The sequence below is a fragment of the Eucyclogobius newberryi genome, unplaced genomic scaffold, assembly GCF_026437365.1.
Source record: "Eucyclogobius newberryi isolate DKJ021-1_F unplaced genomic scaffold, fEucNew1.0.hap1 SCAF_13, whole genome shotgun sequence".
Classification (NCBI taxonomy): domain Eukaryota; kingdom Metazoa; phylum Chordata; class Actinopteri; order Gobiiformes; family Gobiidae; genus Eucyclogobius; species Eucyclogobius newberryi.
The window spans coordinates 7,459,356-7,479,607 of NW_027315757.1; the positions used below are offsets into that span (position 1 = coordinate 7,459,356).

General features: G+C 43.9%; 1 protein-coding gene across 1 annotated transcript in view; it reads right to left on the minus strand.

The window, feature by feature from the left end:
* The window catches only part of LOC140357898 (ubiquitin carboxyl-terminal hydrolase 43-like), a 124,220-nt gene that overhangs the window by 43,491 nt on the left and 60,477 nt on the right, over positions 1-20,252 (minus strand). The window contains exons 8-9 of the mRNA XM_072442453.1: positions 17,943-18,054; positions 4,810-4,913 (exon numbers count right to left, since the gene is read on the minus strand). Of these exons, the coding sequence (XP_072298554.1) occupies positions 4,810-4,913; positions 17,943-18,054 (216 nt within the window). The remainder of the gene's footprint in view (positions 1-4,809; positions 4,914-17,942; positions 18,055-20,252) is intronic.

Below are 20,252 nucleotides of genomic sequence, written 5' to 3' on the forward strand. Positions count from 1 at the left end.
GTTTAGCCAATCAGCATCAACATTCAGCCCCTGAAAGAGCTGCTCTGAACGGCTCCAGCACGCAGGGCCAAAACACGCTCAGAAACACAGCCCGGATGAAAAAGTCAAATGAGGAATTGTACCTCAATTTAAAACCAGCGATAACTCTTACTGAGATTTAAAGGTTGAATGGACGATTTTTTTGCCATAAATCTGAGTCTTATTTCCTCGTGGCGTGGACTGCCGATTAATCCTGCCACGTATCAATCATAAAACGCACCTACCGCTCACCTGCAGCTGCGTGCGGCTCATCCCCACGTTTCCGCGTGTCTAAGCGCATTGATCTATCATAATATAGTTCCCTCAGTGTACAGGACAAAATGAAGACTGAGAAAGACAGTTCGAGCTGACTCAGAAGTGGACAGAAATCTACGGGAGACGAGAGATGTGATGCGCTCTGTTGCGCTAATAAACAAACGCACGTGTGTGTTGTATCAGTCCACACGGGGAAGTGGCATGTGCACTTCCGCCTGCGTTCTCAAATCGACGAAAAATCGTCCATTGCGCCTTTAAGTTATTAATAATGTTCACTTTCAGTCAGAACATGACACTCAGCTGTATTTATCAATGAAACCTGATCAGAGCGATCAAGTAGACAGACTTAGTGCTTGTGTGAAGGAGATAAAAACCTGGATGACACTAAACTACCTGCTTCTTAACCCTGAAAAAACCGAGGTCATTGTGCTTGGCCCTAAGCATCTACGAGACTCTCTATCTGAGCAGATAGTCACACTGGACAATGTCAGTGTAGCCTCCAGTTCTACTGTAAGAAACCTTGGAGTCTTATTTGACCAGGAGCTCTCATTTAAAGCTCATATAAATCAAGCTTGTAAAACAGCCTATTTCCATTTGCGCAACAAGAGCCAAAATCAGAAGAATCCTGCCTAAAAGTGATGCTGAAAAACTTATCCATGCATTTATAACGACTAGATTAGACTACTGTAACTCCCTGCTTGCAGCGTGTCCTAAAAGCTCCATAAAAAGCTTTCAACTGGTTCAAAATGCAGCAGCAAGATTACTAACAGGAACAAAAAGAAGAGAGCACATTACGCCAGTGCTGAAGTCTCTTCACTGGCTCCCCGTCGAGTCTAGAATCAAATTCAAAATTCTACTCTTGACCTACAAAGCCATAAATGACATGGCCCCATCCTACCTCAAAGATGCTATAGAACCATATCATCCAAACAGAGCTCCTCGCTCTCAGAATGCTGGCCTTCTGGTGGTGCCAAGAGTCTCTAAAAGTACAGTAGGAGGTAGAGCGTTTAGCTACCAAGCCCCTGTGTTATGGAATCAGCTCCCGACCCATGTTAAATATGCTGACACAGTCTCTTCATTTAAGTCCAGGCTTAAAACGTTCCTCTTCGAAATCGCTTATGGTCAGAGTAGTTAGGAACAGAAACATAAACCCACAGCTTTAGCTACGCTGCCCTAGGAGTAACTATGCTGGGGGAAGTATGACAGCTTGAGCACTATCCTCTTCTTCTTCTGACTACTTATGCTATCAAACAATATTTATTTTTTGATTCCACTTGCAAACTGTTCACCGCCTTCTTTTCTTTCTCTCACTCCTGAGGACCTGTGGACCCAGATGCCCCTCCCCTGGTGAAGTGGTCCCTGCCCTGTGTGGACGGTCCCTCATCTGCCTGAAGAGTGGCTCCAGTTCGACTCAGACGGTCCCTCATCTGCCTGAAGAGTGGGTCCAGCTCGCCTCCGACGGTCCCTCATCTGCCTGAAGAGTGGCTCCAGTTCGACTCAGTCGGTCCCTCATCCGCCTGAAGAGTGGGTCCAGCTCCAGTCTCCTCGTGTCCGTCTGTCCGTCTGTGAGAGTCGGATCTCTCCTTCACTGGAACTCCTCCAGGTTTCTACGCTTTTTTCCTGTAGTTTTTCCTGGCCGAGAAGGAGAGTCTAAGGACAGAGGACCCTGGGACATCGTCCCTCGCCACCACAGACATTGTCTGACTTCATCGCCACCACAGACATTGTTGATTCATTTCTCCCTGTGGCCCTCAGAGGCAACTGTTGTTGTGATTTTGGGCCTTACAAAAATAAATTGATTTGATTTGAATTTGATTTGACTTTGTCGACTAAAATATGTTGGAAATTGTTTATGTCCATTTTTACTAAAACTAATGACTAAAACTATTATGTGAGTTCTAGTCATTATGGTAACACCTCATAAGCGCTCTGTTTGACTTATATTGAACATTAACCTCTCAATGGTGCACGACAATAAACAAGTCAACTAAATTAAACTAGACATATACAAAAAAATGAATGAACAAATAAATTAAAGGCACTTTTCAATCCCAGACTAAACCATTAAAAAACTCTCTCGACATCAGGGGAACACATCTTTATTCCCCCAAAATGGTACATATATATTTAAAAATACACATTCTGGTTTATATGTATATTTTGAAAATTCTCACTTAAAAAAAAAAGATCAGTAAATGGATGTTTTTGAAAACGAAACAATATTGAAATTTAACATGTTTTTGTTTACATTAAAAAAAAGAAAATGTTTTATTACTTTAAGATTTTTTGTCCCTTCAAAAATATGCATAGTTCTCCAAGTAAAAGCCATTTGTGTAAATATAACCCACCTCTTGTGATTATTATGGTATGTAGGTTAATGCAGAGCAAATATGTTCAGGAAACTATAATCTCACAGTGTGTACCATGGTACAGACCAGCATGCTCGGCTCACTTACAGGTGTTCACAGCTGGTGCTACTTCAAATCAAATCAAATCAAATCAATTTATTTTTGTAAGGCCCAAAATCACAACAACAGTTGCCTCTGAGGGCCACAGGGAGAAATGAATCAACAATGTCTGTGGTGGCGATGAAGTCAGACAATGTCTGTGGTGGCGATGAAGTCAGACAATGTCTGTGGTGGCGAGGGAGTCAGACAATGTCTGTGGTGGCGAGGGAGTCAGACAATGTCTGTGGTGGCGAGGGACGATGTCCCAGGGTCCTCTGTCCTTAGACTCTCCTTCTCGGCCAGGAAAAACTACAAAAAAAACCTCTTTGGGAAAAAAGCGTAGAAACCTGGAGGAGTTCCAGTGAAGGAGAGATCCGACTCTCACAGACGGACAGACGGACACGAGGAGACTGGAGCTGGACCCACTCTTCAGGCAGAAGAGGGACCGACTGAGTCGAGCGGGACCCACTCTTCAGGCAGAAGAGGGACCGTCTGAGGCGAGCTGGACCCACTCTTCAGGCAGATGAGGGACCGTCTGAGGCGAGCTGGACCCACTCTTCAGGCAGATGAGGGACCGTCGGAGGCGAACTGGACCCACTCTTCAGGCGGATGAGGGACCGACTGAGGCGAACTGAACCCACTCTTCAGGCAGATGAGGGACCGTCGGAGTTGAGCTTGGCCCCCCCCTCCGGTCAGATGAGGGACCGTCGGAGTCGAGCTGGACCCACTCTTCAGGCTACTTACAGGTATTCAGTCAGTACTCACCTCTACAAAGCTGGTGCTACTTACAGGTGTTCAGTCAGAACTCACCTCTACACAGTCAGAACTCACCTCTACACAGCTGGTGCTTCTTACAGGTGTTCAGTCAGAACTCACCTCTATACAGCTGGTGCTTCTTACAGGTGTTCAGTCAGAACTCACCTCTACACAGCTGGTGCTACTTACAGGTAATCAGTCAGTACTCACCGCTACACAGCTGGTGCTACTTACAGGTGTTCATGGCAGAAAGGGTTTCATTAAGACACTGTACACAAATCAAGATATCTATCCAATACTCATTTTCATTTCATTTTCTTTCACACTTGTTTGATGAATCCTAGTTAGAAAATCCTCTTCCCTTTGGCGTCAAAAACACTTCATTCTGAATTTCCTTGATAACTGACATTTCTCGATCTGTGGCGTGGCTCGGAGAATCTTCTCTGCTGTTTTTAAGTCCAAAAATCATTGCCAAACTACAGAATTCTGTGACTTTCTCCCATTTAATCACGATCAGTACAACTATGTGCTTAGTAGATGGAGCCAAAGCTCAGTTACTCTGGCGTCTCTCAAGGCTATGGCAAAGTTATATTGTTTTTTTGTAAAAACATGAAATGCCAAATTAAAGGTTCTCAAGAGCACATTTAAAGGCCAATAGCAATACAATTCATATTATTGATACTTGAGCACTGAGGGATTGCCAGACCTCATTTGTCCTTAACAAACCAAGCTCTAATAGTGCGTTCAGACGCGTCCAACTCGAGCGCCCGGCGTGGATTTGGACGCCTGAACATTGAACATTTGATGCTTTAAACGCACTTCTAAGACGCCCTGGACGCCACATAGACTTTGAATGTAAACTGGACCCTATGATGCCGCGGTCTGAAGGCTCCTTTAGAGTGAAACTGGCAAACTTGTAAACAAGTTTTATTTACAAACCCTCCCTTTAAGTAACCAATGGAGAGTATAAATGCTGCAACTCAAACATGTCCATCAGATTGAAGATTACTCTCTCGATTTCTAAAACTACTTTGAAACCTTTTCTACCTTGGACCACTCCTGTAAAAAAGTAGTCCAGTTCTCACTATTCCACAGCTGGGCAGCACTTACAGGTGTCAGCACTTACCTCTCCACAGGTGTTCAGCACTTACAGGTGTTCAACACTTACAGGTGTTCAGTACTTTCAGGTGTTCAGCACTCACCTCCCCACAGCGGGGTGGCACTTACAGGTGTTCAGCACTTACAGGTGTTCAGCACTTACAGGTGTTCAGTACTTTCAGGTGTTCAGTACTTTCAGGTGTTCAGCACTCACCTCCCCACAGCGGGGTGGCAGAGTGGCCGGGCGTCCTGAGGGGACAGGTAGCTGTAGAAGGCAGCTCCTCCCACCACACGGATGTTGAACAGGACTCTGGCGTTCTGAGGAAAAACACAACAAGAATCAATCATCTGTCATTGAATAATCAAACTGTTGTTTTCATCGTTGCCATGGTTTCTCCATCAAAAATGATGTCATTATTTGCTTGGGACCCAGAATCCACACTTCTCCAATACTTGACTTAGATGTGACTCTAACAGTGAAACTATTGCCTTAAAGTCACAAGCCATATTCAAAACCCCGCCCCCTTTCTACAGGCTCCTGATTGGGCGAAAGCTCCAGGGTTCGATTCAGAATCAGAAAAGGTCAATGAACAGAATTCACAAACACAGGAACTTGCTTTGGTGATGATGTGCAACACAAAACAATGAACAATGATAAAAACAACCTATATATGTCAAAAAGAAAAACAATTAAAATCTGCTATAGGATAAAATAAAAAATCTAAATAAAAAATAGGCTTACTATGTGCACAAATGTACAGATGTAGTGCAGAAAGTGAACAGCGCAGTGAGTGTTTCTATTTTATTATATATCTATAAATGTTTAAGAAGTGTTCATGAGTCCAACGGCCGAGGGAGAGAAACTGTTCTTGTGTCGGGAGGTTCTGGTCCGGATCGACCTCGACCAGCTCCAGACCTGGAGAATTGCTGACAGACGCAGTACCACTCATTTTTGTCTTGATCCAATAAAAAGTAATACTGTTGATAAAGTATCACAATATCAATCCAATATCAATACCTGAGTTCTGTCTAAAAAAACTCCTCATCTAAACTCATCTGCGAGTCCTGACGTCTCGTTAGTTTCACTCCAGCTTGAACTGAACTCAAAATGAACATGAGGCACAAAACTTTATATCATATTTGAGCAGAAATACACTAGTTGTTCATTTAAATAATCGGTACGATGGAAGCAGGTGAATAAGCCATGTTCCGACTGGCTCTGGGGCCCCTGAGAGCCCCTGACGTCACTCAAACATAACACATTAATAACACCTTTAAAATCACATTTTCCTCATAAATAATATCTAAACTGGGCTGACAGGAGAAGAACTGTCCTTGTGTCGACACTTTGCCCACTTTGCCCAGTATGAAAGAGGTGTGTCCTTAAATGACTGGTGGTGGGAGGGGCCTTTGGCGCAGATTGGCAGCCTCCGTCAGTCTGCCCCAGGCAGCTGTGGCTGCTGTAGTAGTTTATCAACAGAGAGTATAGAGAGACTGAATAATGTCCACAGTAATGATCATTCTTCTGACTAAATAGTCTTTAGGTGATGTTTGTAATGCTCTGGCTCTAACTCTGCTCCTGACAGTTTGTCTCACAAATGCAGAGGACAAATGTCCCTGCGGAGTAAATAAAGTGTACCAACCCTTAATTAAACAACTCTAGACTAGAATACAAGTTGGGAACAGGACATTCTAGTATTTGAGTGAAGCTTTGCTACATCCTCCTTTTGGCATGAGCAAGGATTCTGTCACTTTCACTTTAACAGCCAATAACGTGTCCCGAATGCCACAGGCCAGTGCCTCTGGGGGCCCCGCACATGTCACTCACAAGCGTTCATCAGCACACGAGAGTCAGCTCCAGACATCTGCCTCAGAGTTCTGATTGGATGAATTTAGTTTGTATCACAGACAAAATGTACTCTGATGATTACAGTTACCAAGGACGTCAAAATGTATACGACAGGTTTGTAATTCATACTTTTACTCACTCTATGCTTATGTACTGACCAGTCCCTAGTGCAATAATGAGAATAAGTGATTAAAGGTTATAGTCCTTGTAACATGCTCTTTAGTAACTCTGCTTTGGCTTCTCATGTTTTAGAAGTTATAGAAAAAAGAAGTTATAGAAAATACACAACACTTACATTTATTTCTTTGCACATTAATGGACATTTCTGTGAACGTGCCAGATTGTGCTTCAAAGCTACAGTAATTCTCATCTGTCGTCCCTGTGCTCCTGGATTTGTGTTAGCACGGCCTCTACTGGCAACAGAGGAAATTGCCATGATAAAAAACAAAAGCTAGCAGATTTATACCTGTGACATCACTCAAAACAACACTTTTCAATTTGAATTTCCTCAGGTCAGGAGAGGACAGCACGGGTGAAGCTAAACACAACTCCAGCTATGTTTTTGATGCTCTTGTGGTGGAGGTTCTATGGAGATGTTAGAGACAAGCGCCATTAGAGTCCAAGTTACAGGTCAGATCTGTGGAGAGGCAAAAGGAATTCAAGTGTTTCAAGGTATTTTGAGCCAAAGCTTCAACCTCTTCTCCCAGAAAATCCCCTTTAACACAGCGTATGTTCCTGGTGGTGGTCTGCGATCCCAGGCGTGACTCAGACTTCCTCAGACAGCTGTTCTGAAGTGCTGACCTGCTAAAGTTGTTCCAAACACAGGGATATTCTCTGCTCCAGGCGTATTCTTAGCTGCTGTTTTTGCTGAGGTGGCTCCAGAGTGAAGCTAAGTAGGTTATTGAGATGCAGGCTTCCCTCCTCGAGCTCCACAGGTCAGACCAGGCTACGCTCACAAGAAGCCTGGCTACAGTTTAGTGATCGAGAAGAACACTCAAAGGACACATAGTAAGAATTATTGAGCACTATCAGCTCTTAAAGATCACGCAAAGGACAAGATGTCGACACAAAAACAGAGCAATGTAGTTATTCTATCAAATGCAGTGAAGACACTTGTAAAGAGTGGTACATAGAGGGACTAAACAGCCAAACAAGAGACTTTATCAGCACAGAAGACATGCAAGTTCAGGACCACAGAGCGCTGTGCATCTGCATCTTAAAGCCTCTAACCACACTATTGAAGACAGTGGGGAGAAGGTTCTAAGCAGGAGAAAAGATGGATTGAAAGAGGAGTTAAGGAGGCAATCTTTGTTCAAAAAGAAAATCCGTCCTTAAACAGGAACCGGGGTTTAAGATTCAACCTTCCGGTTGTATATAATAGTGTCTTGAAGCCATGGAACCTGCGACGCCAGGGCATTCTGATGCTAATCAGGTCCTCAGTGAGGAGGGTTTACAATAGGATGTTGATGGCCCATTACATGATAGTAAACAAAAGTGAAACCAAAAACTCACTTTTTGGTTCGGTGGGCAGGGCCTATTCTGACTTATGTCCCAGACTCAATTTACAGATTAAAAATGACTCTTGGATAAGAGTCGAATCCAGAGTCCAGATGATACAACTGAATATTTTTCTACAATGGAACACTCCTGGACGAATGAGGGACCACACCCACATTTCATCTTTTGGTCAAGTTTTTCAGATTTCAATATTCTTTATTGTATTCTGTTTGTGGAGACATTTGTGAACAAATAAAGAGATCAGATGATATTTTTGTGCATTAGAAGTTTGGTAAAATGACTGTCCAGCCTCCATCTGAAACATTTTTCACCATTTATTATCAATATGTCTATAACCTGCCAATCTTTCATTCAGTTTGAATGTTTTCTGATTGTGTTTAAACTAATATTTTTTTTACTAACCTCTTAAAGGTGGTATGGACGATTTTTTCCAGCACATTTTTTATCATATTTTCCAGGACAAATGATATCAATCATAAAACGCACCTACCGCTCACCTGCAGCCGCGTCAGGCTCGTCCCCACGTTTCCGCGTGCCTAAGCGCATGGATCTATCATAATATAGTTCCCTCAGTGTACGGGGCAAAATGAAGACAGAGAAAGACAGTTCGAGCTGACGCAGAAGTGGACAGAAATCTACGGGAGACGAGCGATGTGATGTGATCTGTTGCGCTAATAAACAAACACACGTGTGTGTTGTGTCAGTCCGCACGGGGAAGTGGCATGTGCACGTCCGCCTGCGTTCTCAAATCGCCGAAAAATCGTCCATACCGCCTTTAAGCGAATGATTCTCACAACTAAAAAAACATTTATGAAAAGTAAAAATAATAAATAAATAATCACGTAATTAATGAAGTGGGGGCGTTACAAAAATAAATTGAATTGAATGAATGACGAAAATCGGACAAGAAATGCGATCCGCGAAACCAAAGAACCTGAAGGTGCATTTACCGCCACCTACTGGACTGAGTATGGACGGATCAAGGGAAACGTGTTTTACACTAAACCGTTAAAAAAGAAGAAGAGAGAGAAAGATTATTGTGCGCCTGCGTAATTCATTCAGTCACTATTTCTTCCTGTGTTTCTTTATTATAGAAACACGTTTTTGGACCGTTTCATGGGTCGCATTTCTTCATTTCGTCATTCAAGGTTCTTTTCGTGGGTGTTTTTTGTGTGATACTTAATGTTGCTTTTGGACCTTGGACTTAACGTTTTTTTCTGGATTTTTCGTCAACGTTGCTCACTCTCACTCACACTCACTCACACTCTCACTCACACTCTCACACTCTCACACTCTCACACACACACAAACACACACACACACACACACTATATATCTCTATCTTGCACTCTATAGATCTCTCTCTAGTCTACACACAATCCCAAGACAACTATCACAACACAACTAGCACCAAAGTATTTACAGGCCACAGGATTATGTAAAATGACATATTACTGCCGTATTGGACCAAGACAATCCACTCGTCCTAAAAGCTGGAACGGCCTGAATGACACTTTTGGACACGCAGGACACACATTTAAGAGTGATCTGAGGGTCAGCGGAGAGCAGTTCCACCTTTTAAAACCAGCCACCGGGAGGTCTCAGGGCAAAGGAACAGCACAAAACGTTGTCATTGAGACATTTGCAGAACACTACATACGCTGGTCAAAAGTAAAAAAAACTGTCCAAGCAGCTCTATTCAGAAGGGCCTGTGGAATTGATGGCATAATTGGCGCAATCAATGGCTGTCACTTTTGAATCCAGCAGCCACCTGTAAGAGCCGGGGATTATGAGAACAGAAAGGACCATTACTTTGTGCTCCCTCAGGTGTTGTGGAAGATTTATAGAGCTTTTGTGGGGCCTCCGGATGCTGAGGGTCTCGCACGGCTAAAGGAGATTACAAACTACTATGGGAACAGCTTTTCTTTGGTCGTCACTCCTAAACGTGACAATGGAGCCTTGAACGAGACGACTCATGCTCAAATGCAATCATGTGGGAGACTTAAATGTAAAGGACAGAACTCTAGGGTGGACATAGCCGCTAAAATTATAGTTGCTGCTTATACACTTCAAAATATGTGATATGTGAGTGATTGGTGAGTGTGAAAATACACGGGAAGACCACCCACTGAGGTGCCCACGGGACGAGGGTGAGAATGACCGAGCAGTGGGCATGCATGACTACTTCATGAGCCGCGGCCAAGTATTTTTAGACTTTTTTTTAGATTTTTAGAAGTGTTATTTTCCCTTCATTACTTTGGTTTGTAGATTATTCAGTCCTGCCAGCAACAACCACCTGAAAACCTGACTGCTCAAACAATGTGTGAAATACAGACATGAAAATAATAAAATACAATTTAACAGACAATTGTTTAAGACAATTGCTTGGTTTATTTTAATGCAAATGTATTTCTTTATCTCCATAACAATACGTTTTGCATTAAAAACAGCACTTCACAATTGAATTATAGTATAGTAACAGCGTTGCAAAAATGTAAAAAGCAATTATTTTGAACAGCTTTTTCCATTCTGCGAACACGAACCTATGAAAATATAGAATAAGCTAATCTTTTTCAAATTAAAAAAAAAAAAAGATTTTGGCCCCAAAGGCTTTATTAGACAGGAAAAACAGCATGACATGGAGGGTGAGAGAGAGGGGAGGACATGCAGTAAATTGTCAGAGTCAGGAGTCTGGCACATCTGCTGTGCCTTAACCTCTCAGCCACCGGGCAGCACAGACTTATATCAAACGTTTTTCAAAAGCCGCTCTCATCTGTCCAACTGAGAAAAATGACTGTAGTCGTTTTTCAAATATGACATTCCTTATTTCTTTTTCCTCTCATGCTTTGAAGAAACTCGCCACTTGAGTTTTTCTTGAGTTCTTCCACAGCCGCAGTGGTGTGAGCAGGTGATGGCAAAGGCCTGAAGCTCTCTGAATCTATCAAAAACATGTATCTGCATATCCTTGATGAGTGGATCGGGTTGTAGTCGCTTAGAAGTCTCACACGCAGTAATAACCACAGTGAAGTCCACATGAAGTTCTCTCATCTCTTCACAAAACAGGATTTCAGGGGGTCATTGTTCTGTAAGGTCATTGTTCTGTAAGGTCATTGCTCTGTAAGGTCATTGCTCTGTAAGGTCATTGTTCTGTAAGGTCATTGTTCTGTAAGGTCATTGTTCTGTAAGGTCATTGTTCTGTAAGGTCATTGTTCTGTAAGGTCATTGCTCTGTAAGGTCATTGTTCTGTAAGGTCACTGTTCTGTAAGGTCATTGTTCTGTAATGTCATTGTTCTGTTAGGACATTGCTCTGTTGACTGACCAAGGAATGAGAACTTTGTCGTGTACCTTAGTTTGCCGTTATCGTCTAAAGAATCACAGTATTCGTAGCTCATGATGCCGTAGAAAAGGATGCAGTCGAGGTGGTCTTTATGTATCGCGTGCCCCTTTTAAAATGGCCGCTATGTATGACGTCACCGCGAACGCATGTGTACCAGGGTCAGTTGGTTTACTTCTAGCCTCTAAAATTGTGTGTTGAAAATATATACCTGCAGATAAAATAAAAAGCCATTGTGGAGTAAATGTTTCTGTAAGTATTTGTACACACAAACATTGTAAAATACCACTTACTATTTTCCATTCATGCTTTTTTCACTGCTTTCCGCCATTTTGAAATGTCAAAGGTCATCTCATCTCGTCCCAGTGGAAAACGAGGGGGCGTTCAAGTGCTATTTCACACTATAGGTATTACCATCATTCCCAGAGCACATGAAGCCTCCTTTAGTCCTTTTATTCAGACTAAATGTGTGCTTCACCTTCTGAGACCTAAAGGAGTGTGACAAAATGATGGGATATTGATATTTATATATAATGTGATACTATATTTCCTGTTATTGAAGATCAGTGTGTTGTATATTGCAATGACATTTTGTTTAACACATGTTTTGCTTATTTAGCAATTGAAACTTGTGTATGTTTTACAGGCAAGTCATATACAGGGGATAGCATTAAGATAAGTGCATTTCTTAAAAAAGATTGTGGATTATAACATGTTGTCATAAGCAATATATTGATAATTGCACATAAGACTTAAAACATAAGTCCTCTGTTTTTATGGGTGAATTTCTCCTTCTTATATTTGACACTGTGGACACTTATGTTGGACTTTAACTCCTACAACACTCCGGGATGTCGTCATTCTCAGCAGGGTGAGTGAGAATGACAGGCGAGTGTGGACAGGGCGGGTGCAGAAGGGGCGGCTGGGCCATTAAGGGCTCGATCAAGCACATTTGTACATTTATACTAACATTTACTATGTGAAATACTTATAGGCTATATACATGTCTGAATAATACATGAATGTGTGTCCATTAACAGTATAAATCTCACAACAACATAGCCTCTTGTGTTAGTTTGTGTTTTGTCTGCTTATCAAATACTGGGACTTTGCTGTTTGGGGCCGAGTTTATTCAATCTGTCCAATAAAGTGTTAAAGTAGAATGTCTCTCAGTGCGGGCATGAGCTTGAACAATCAAACTGCTCATTTCTGTAGTTGCTATGCTACCTCACTGCAGCCAACACTGCACTGTAAACACCAGCGAGGGTACAAAAGAGATGTGTTCGCGTACTAGAAGAGTTTTGATGAACATTTACTGTAAGAACGAGAAGCTATTGCACGTTAGCATTGCTGTTGTAGCTTTGTGACGAGCTCATCTGATTCCGTGCGCAGTAAAAATATCAGGACAGACTTGGTTTAAGATGTATTCTGAGACATTCAACTTTTGAATAGAATATGAATAACACAAACACTAGAATGAGCCTTGGACATCAATATAACGCCGCAGCGACTCAACCATTACAAGGCCTCCAAAGCTCCAGACGCACAAGCCAACGTGAGCGAGCAAAGACGTAAGTTACAACGTTCTGTCAACACAACTGTGCTCTATGTTATTAGAAAGTGTCATTTTTCTTCAAATCAAACACAGAGGTCATATAATGTGAACCTACGTGTCATTATTGGGTGTAAAACGAAAGCATATCCAAAGTTAGTTGCAAATGCAATCTACTACCTGATGGTCAACGGAGGTAGTACGTTGCATTAAACTACTGCACAGATTCCTGCATTAAACTACTGCACAGATTCCTTTCAGTAGTTTAATTATTCTCATTTTCTAATTGAAAACAGTGCAACAGCCCCCCCTAGTGTTGACATCACAATCCTGGTCCTGGGTGATGTCCTGCTGCTGCGAGGGGCCTCTGAGTGGTTGTAGGGGGTAGAGGGATAGAAAGGTCTGCATCACTAGATTCTGTAAAGCAAATTCATCTAAATACATGTAACATCTGCCAGAAAGAATGTAAAGAAATGTGTTGTTTTAAAGGGCGCCCTCTGCTGTCGGATGTGGGAATGAACAATGAAAATGACTGCGTTTGTTGAGAAAACAATTTGACCGTAGAACGAGTCCGGTGATGTTTTATGGACGAAAAACTGTCCAGGAGAAGTCAGAATGTTCACCTGTGACGCAACTATCTATGTGATTTGTGACTGTCAGAGAAGACAGATCGTAAACAGGATTAATGACGTTAAAAGAAATACTGAGGTGATCAAACGCCAGGATAAAGGTATAAGATATAAACATTAATCATTTTAGGGTTCACACAAATAAAAGCTAATCATTCTATTAAAATCCAGTTGCATTTGAAGAGATTTTTTCTTTTGCCAGCAGTTTGTAATCTTTTTGTGTTAAAGGTTAATACTAGGCTTTAGCAGCACTGCTTTAGCGAGCCTTTTGAAGCGCTGAGATTAAGATGTCACGCCGCGTCAGAGGATGGGAGCGGCGCTGTCACACAGTTTAGTTTGTTTCTCTCTTCCCGCTCTTCTACGCTAAAATTAGACTGAAGAGAGCTGGTGAAGGTTGTGTCGGATGAAACGTGCTGTCAGTGGAGTGTTGACTGCAGTGAGTGCACACGCAGTCATTATCCAGCATCAGGAGGGCTCGAACTGTAAGATGAACAGCAGGGGGCGCAAGAACGAACGTCCCGATTGCACCCAGCCCGTACAGATGTGTGGTTTGCAAACATCATGTTGTGACATACACAGGTTAAGTGTCGGTGTAATCCCTCATTCGTCCAGGCGTGTTCCATAGTAGAAAAAGCTTCAGTTGTAGTCATCTGGACTCAGTTTGAAAAAATAGACGTTTCGACTCTCATCCAAGAGTCATTGTCAATAACAGAATTTAGGTCGAGAACTCCGATATTAATACTGTTCTGTGGTAAGACCCGCCCATTGGGAGGAGCCTTCCTGAAGTAGAAAGAGTTGTTTGTTTCAACAGAAACTCCCCCCTTGTATCTACCGAGCTAGCCTATTCAGAATCTTAATGGGCTATTAGAAACCTCTTTGTCTTTGTGAGACCCTGGCTCAACCACCCTGAGTACCTGATTAGCATCTGAATGTCCTCTACCTTTCCAGGGGTTCAGTATCCCATTATAAATAACAGGAAGATTAAACCTTAGCCCTCCATTTCTGTTTAAAGAAGGTCTTTCTTTTTTAACAAAAATAGCAGCAAAGAGCAGCACGGACCAGTATCTGCTCTTTGGTTCCAACCACCCACTACAGCACAAGCTGGGTGTGATCAGAACCTTACAACACAGAGCTCAAGGTGTGCCCACCAGCTCAGAGGGCAAGAAGAAAGAGGAAAAACATGTCCGAAATGCCCTCTCAGCCTGTGGTTACCCCGCTTGGGCTCTCAACAGAGTGAAGAGAACCAAGAAGCAGGACAAAAGGGAAACTGAACAGAGAAGGAAGGGTGTTTCGATCCCTTATGTGTCTGGCCTGTCGGAAAAACTGCAGAGAATTTTTAGACAACACGAAGTCCCTGTTTATTTTAAACCAGGAAACACTTTAAGACAAAAACTGGTTCACCCAAAGGACAAGTTGCCGACTCAAAAACAGAGCAATGTAGTTTATTCGATCCAATGCAGTGAAGAAAGTTGTAAAGAACGGTACATAGGTGAGACGAAACAGCCTCTACACAAGAGGCTTTATCAGCACAGAAGAAATACAAGTTCAGGACCTCAGAGTGCCGTGCATCTCCATCTTGAAGCCTCTAATCACTCGTTTGAAGACGGTGAGGTGAAGGTTTTAAGCAGGGAGAAAAGATGGTTTGAAAGAGGAGTCAAGGAAGCTATTTTTGTTAAAAAAGAAAGACCTTCTTTAAACAGAAATGGAGGGCTAAGGTTTAATCTTCCTGTTATTTATAATGGGATACTGAACCCCTGGAAAGGTAGAGGACCAGGACAAGGACATTCAGATGCTTATCAGGTACTCAGGGTGGTTGAGCCAGGGTCTCACAAAGACAAAGAGGTTTCTAATAGCCCATTAAGATTCTGAATAGGCTAGCTCGGTAGATACAAAGGGGAGTTTCTGTTGAAACAAACAACTCTTTCTACTTCAGGAAGGCTCCTCCCAATGGGCGGGTCTTACCACAGAACAGTATTAATATCGGAGTTCTCGATCTAAATTCTTTTATTGACAATGACTCTTGGATGAGAGTCGAAACGTCTATTTTTTCAAACTGAGTCCAGATGACTACAACTGAAGCTTTTTCTACTATACACAGGTTAACGCGTTTGTTTTTGCTTCCATTTTTCATTAGCCTAACTCATGAGACACACAACTTTTCCCATATTCACCTTATATTAGTGAATAACCTCCAGAGAAAATAAGTTCTACACAAGCTGTTTCGGGCCGTCCGGGGAATGGGAGCATTGTTGACTTGTCTGGCCGAGAAGGAGGGTCTAAGGACAGGGGACCCTGGGACATCATCCCTCGTCCCCACAGACATTGTTTAATGCGTTTTTCACTGTCGCCCTCAGAGGCAACCGTTGTTGTGATTTTGGGCTTTACAATAATAAATTGAATTGAATACTCTAGGAATGTTCGAATCTAAGCTAAAAACAGTTTGTTAAGCTGTGCATATGAATGAAAGGATTTCATTTCCACTTCTCTTTTATGTTTTTATCTTTTTGTGATTTGAATGCATGTTTTCCTTGCCTTGCCTGCTTGGACCCTGTTTGGACCCTGCTTGGACCCTGTTTGGACCCTGCTTGGACCCTGTTTGGACCCTGCTTGGACCCTGCTTGGACCCTGCTTGGACCCTGCTTGGACCCTGCTTGGACCCTGCTTGGACCCTGCTTAGACCCTGCTTAGACCCTGCTTGGACCCCGCTTGGACCCGGTTTGGACCCGGTTTGGACCCGGTTTGGACCCCGCTTGGACCCCGCTTGGACCCCGCTTGGACCCCGCTTGGACCCCGCTTGGACCCCGCTTAGACCCCGCTTGGACCCCGCTTGGACCCCGCTTGGACCCCGCTTGGACCCCGCTTAGACCCCGCTTGGACCCCGCTTGGACCCCGCTTGGACCCTGCTTGGACCCTGCTTGGACCCTGCTTAGACCCTGCTTGGACCCTGCTTAGACCCTGCTTGGACCCTGCTTGGACCCTGCTTGGACCCTGCTTAGACCCTGCTTGGACCCTGCTTGGACCCTGCCTGCACCCTGCATGGACCCTGCTTGGACCCTGCTTAGACCCTGCTTGGACCCTGCTTGGACCCTGCTTGGACCCTGCTTGGACCCCGCTTGGACCCCGCTTGGACCCCGCTTGGACCCCGTTTGGACCCCGCTTGGACCCCGCTTGGACCCCGCTTGGACCCCGCTTGGACCCCGCTTGGACCCCGCTTGGACCCCGCTTAGACCCCGCTTGGACCCCGCTTGGACCCCGCTTGGACCCTGGTTGGACCCTGCTTGGACCCTGCTTGGACCCTGCTTAGACCCTGCTTGGACCCTGCTTGGACCCTGCTTGGACCCTGCTTGGACCCCGGTTGGACCCTGCTTGGACCCTGCTTGGACCCTGCTTGGACCCTGCTTAGACCCTGCTTGGACCCTGCTTGGACCCTGCTTGGACCCTGCTTAGACCCTGCTTGGACCCTGCTTGGACCCTGCTTGGACCCTGCTTAGACCCTGCTTGGACCCTGCTTGGACCCTGCCTGCACCCTGCTTGGACCCTGCTTGGACCCTGCTTGGACCCTGCTTGGACCCTGCTTGGACCCTGCTTAGACCCTGCTTGGACCATGCTTAGACCCTGCTTGGACCCTGCTTGGACCCTGCTTAGACCCTGCTTGGACCCTGCTTGGACCCTGCTTAGACCCTGCTTAGACCCTGCTTGGACCCTGCCTGGACCCTGCTTAGACCCTGCTTGGACCCTGCTTGGACCCTGCTTACACCCTGCTTGGACCCTGCTTAGACCCTGCTTGGACCATGCTTAGACCCTGCTTGGACCCTGCTTGGACCCTGCTTAGACCCTGCTTGGACCCTGCTTAGACCCTGCTTGGACCCTGCTTGGACCCTGCTTGGACCCTGCTTGGACCCTGCTTAGACCCTGCTTGGACCCTGCTTGGACCCTGCTTAGACCCTGCTTAGACCCTGCCTGGACCCTGCTTGGACCCTGCTTAGACCCTGCTTGGACCCTGCTTGGACCCTGCTTAGACCCTGCTTAGACCCTGCTTGGACCCTGCTTGGACCCTGCTTAGACCCTGATTGGACCCTGCTTGGACCCTGCCTGGACCCTGCTTGGACCCTGCTTGGACCCTGCTTAGACCCTGCATGGACCCTGCTTGGACCCTGCTTGGACCCTGCTTGGACCCTGCTTGGATCCTGCTTAGACCCTGCTTAGACCCCGCTTGGACCCTGCTTGGACCCTGCTTAGACCCTGCTTAGACCCTGCTTAGACCCCGCTTGGACCCCGCTTGGACCCTGCCTGGACCCTGCTTGGACCCTGCATGGACCCTGCTTGGACCCTGCTTGGACCCTTTTGGACCCTGCTTGGACCCTGCTTGGACCCTGTTTGGACCCTGCTTAGACCCTGTTTGGACCCTGTTTGGACCCTGTTTGGACCCTGTTTGGACCCTGCTTGGACCCTGCTTGGACAGTACCTGTGCCTGTGCTCCGTTGACCATCAGGTAGTAGAGTTTACTGAGGATGCTCTGCTGCAGCTGGTCCCAGGAGATACAGCGATCCTCCCTCATCAGGAACGGAGGCCCAAACCTGAGACAGAGATGCAGGAAATAAAATCTGCTTTAAAAAATGTTCATATCCTCTTCTTAAATATGTGCAGTGACACCAGCCGCCATTCTCCCAAGCAGACACTTTAAATGAGAATCCACTTATCAGCAGAATTCTAATGACTCTGAAGGACGATGGGACAATGCAAGACACTGTGAATTTGTAATTATATATTTAATTGAAGTGGTAATAGCCGGCCCATTTGTATTTGTAAAAGATAATATTCATAAAGAAATGTGGATACTGTAATAATTAGGACAGAGGTGTATTCAGCACTTTAAACTGTTTGGTATAATGCATAATTATAAGGATACGAGTAAAGATGGTAAAGATGGATCAGAGGTAAAACAACAACTTAACGTTTAATATTACAGAATATTAAATAACTGTCATTATTTTTAGTCATTGGTTAGTTGTTTCCTCCAAATAATTCACAAAATGTTTCAGATCTATGACTATGGCACTGATACATTAAATCTAATGTTGTTTCACCGGCATTTTTTTTTTCTTAGAATGTGATTAAAACTCCAATCAATATATTATCGTATTGTTATATTTAAAGACACATGTCGCATTTATTTATTTATTGTTTGAAAAAAGACTATAAAATCAGCACAATCATTGAACAATGTAATGCTTGTAATATTAAAAAAATATACAATTCTTAAGTAAGGGTAAGTTAGGATTCAACCCAGGGGCCCCTGTGGCGGGTGGGGCCCTTGCATTTGTACAATTTGCCTCTAAAAAGACAAACTGCATAAAACACTGCAAATAAAGTCAATAAATAAAAAATAAAAAAATTGTCAAACTAATACTATTATGATTTTTTTGCAACAAAAATAATACTATTACAATGACTAAAAACTGTTTAGTGAGTGAGATAAGTGAATGTTAAGTAATGCAAGAAGGGTAATGATATGTCGTAGTTATAATGACGGTTCCAGTAAATACATATTGCTACGAAAATGCGATTGTGTATATTTTGATCAAATCACAAGTAAAGTGATAAAAAGACATTAAAAAAACATGACTGAACAATGGGAAAAAGAGGTGGGACTAAATCATTTTCAAACACGTAGGCCAGTGTTATAAGCACACATTTAACTAACATTTGTGTACATAGTAAGGCTATTTTCATTTTTATCCTACAGTAGATTTAAATAGTTTTTCTTTAATTTATGCCCTTTTTGATTTCGTATAGGTTGTTTTATCATTGTTCATCCTTTGTGAATTCTGTTCATTGTCAATGGCAATAAACCTTTTCTGATTCTGATTCTGAGCTCCCTCTCGCAGGGATTTGATTTAATTTGAGTCAACTTTATTCACATTTATGTCCTCATTTGGGTTACTCTTTGAACAAAACCATTTAGAGCTTGTCTTAGTCCTATTTTAGACTTTATTCAGCTCTGTTTTAGTCCTGGAATGGTCCGTTTATAGACCAGGTTTTATATCTGGTGGAACTTGGAAGACCAAATATGTTCTTCTGTGGTGGTTGGCGTGAAAAGTTTGAGAACCACTGATGCAGGATGTGCATTTATTCATTTACATACCATAATTATTACAAATGAATAATGTCGTTTGTATTCTCAGGTGCCACACTTTGACTAGATACCTGTATTTATGCAAGTTCAAAATATGAATAACTAACAAAATGTTCACCAGCGTTGGCAGTGTACAATGTTTCAGGACAAAAAGGAACATATTATGATTCTGATCCTCACGATTATTTCAGAAATGTATGAGTTGCAATTAATCATTTCACAGTGTCAGATCCTGTACGTTATGAGCCATAAACTGTGGAACATTCTAGCCATAGCAACCACATTTCCATGGAGACAAACACGTGCAACCTGCCACCCACCAGACCAAGCTACGAGTCGAGCTACGACATAGTTTATAATATTGTTATTGTGACGTGCTACGCGTTGACCCCCCCTCACCTGACCACCTGCTGCCCCGCCCCCTCACCTGACCACCTGCTGCCCCGCCCCCTCACCTGACCACCTGCTGCCCCGCCCCCTCACCTGACAACCTGCTGCCCCGCCCCTCACCTGACCACCTGTTGCCCCGCCCCTCACCTGACCACCTGCTGCCCCGCCCCCTCACCTGACCACCTGCTGCCCCGCCCCCTCACCTGACCACCTGCTGCCCCGCCCCCTCACCTGACCACCTGTTGCCCC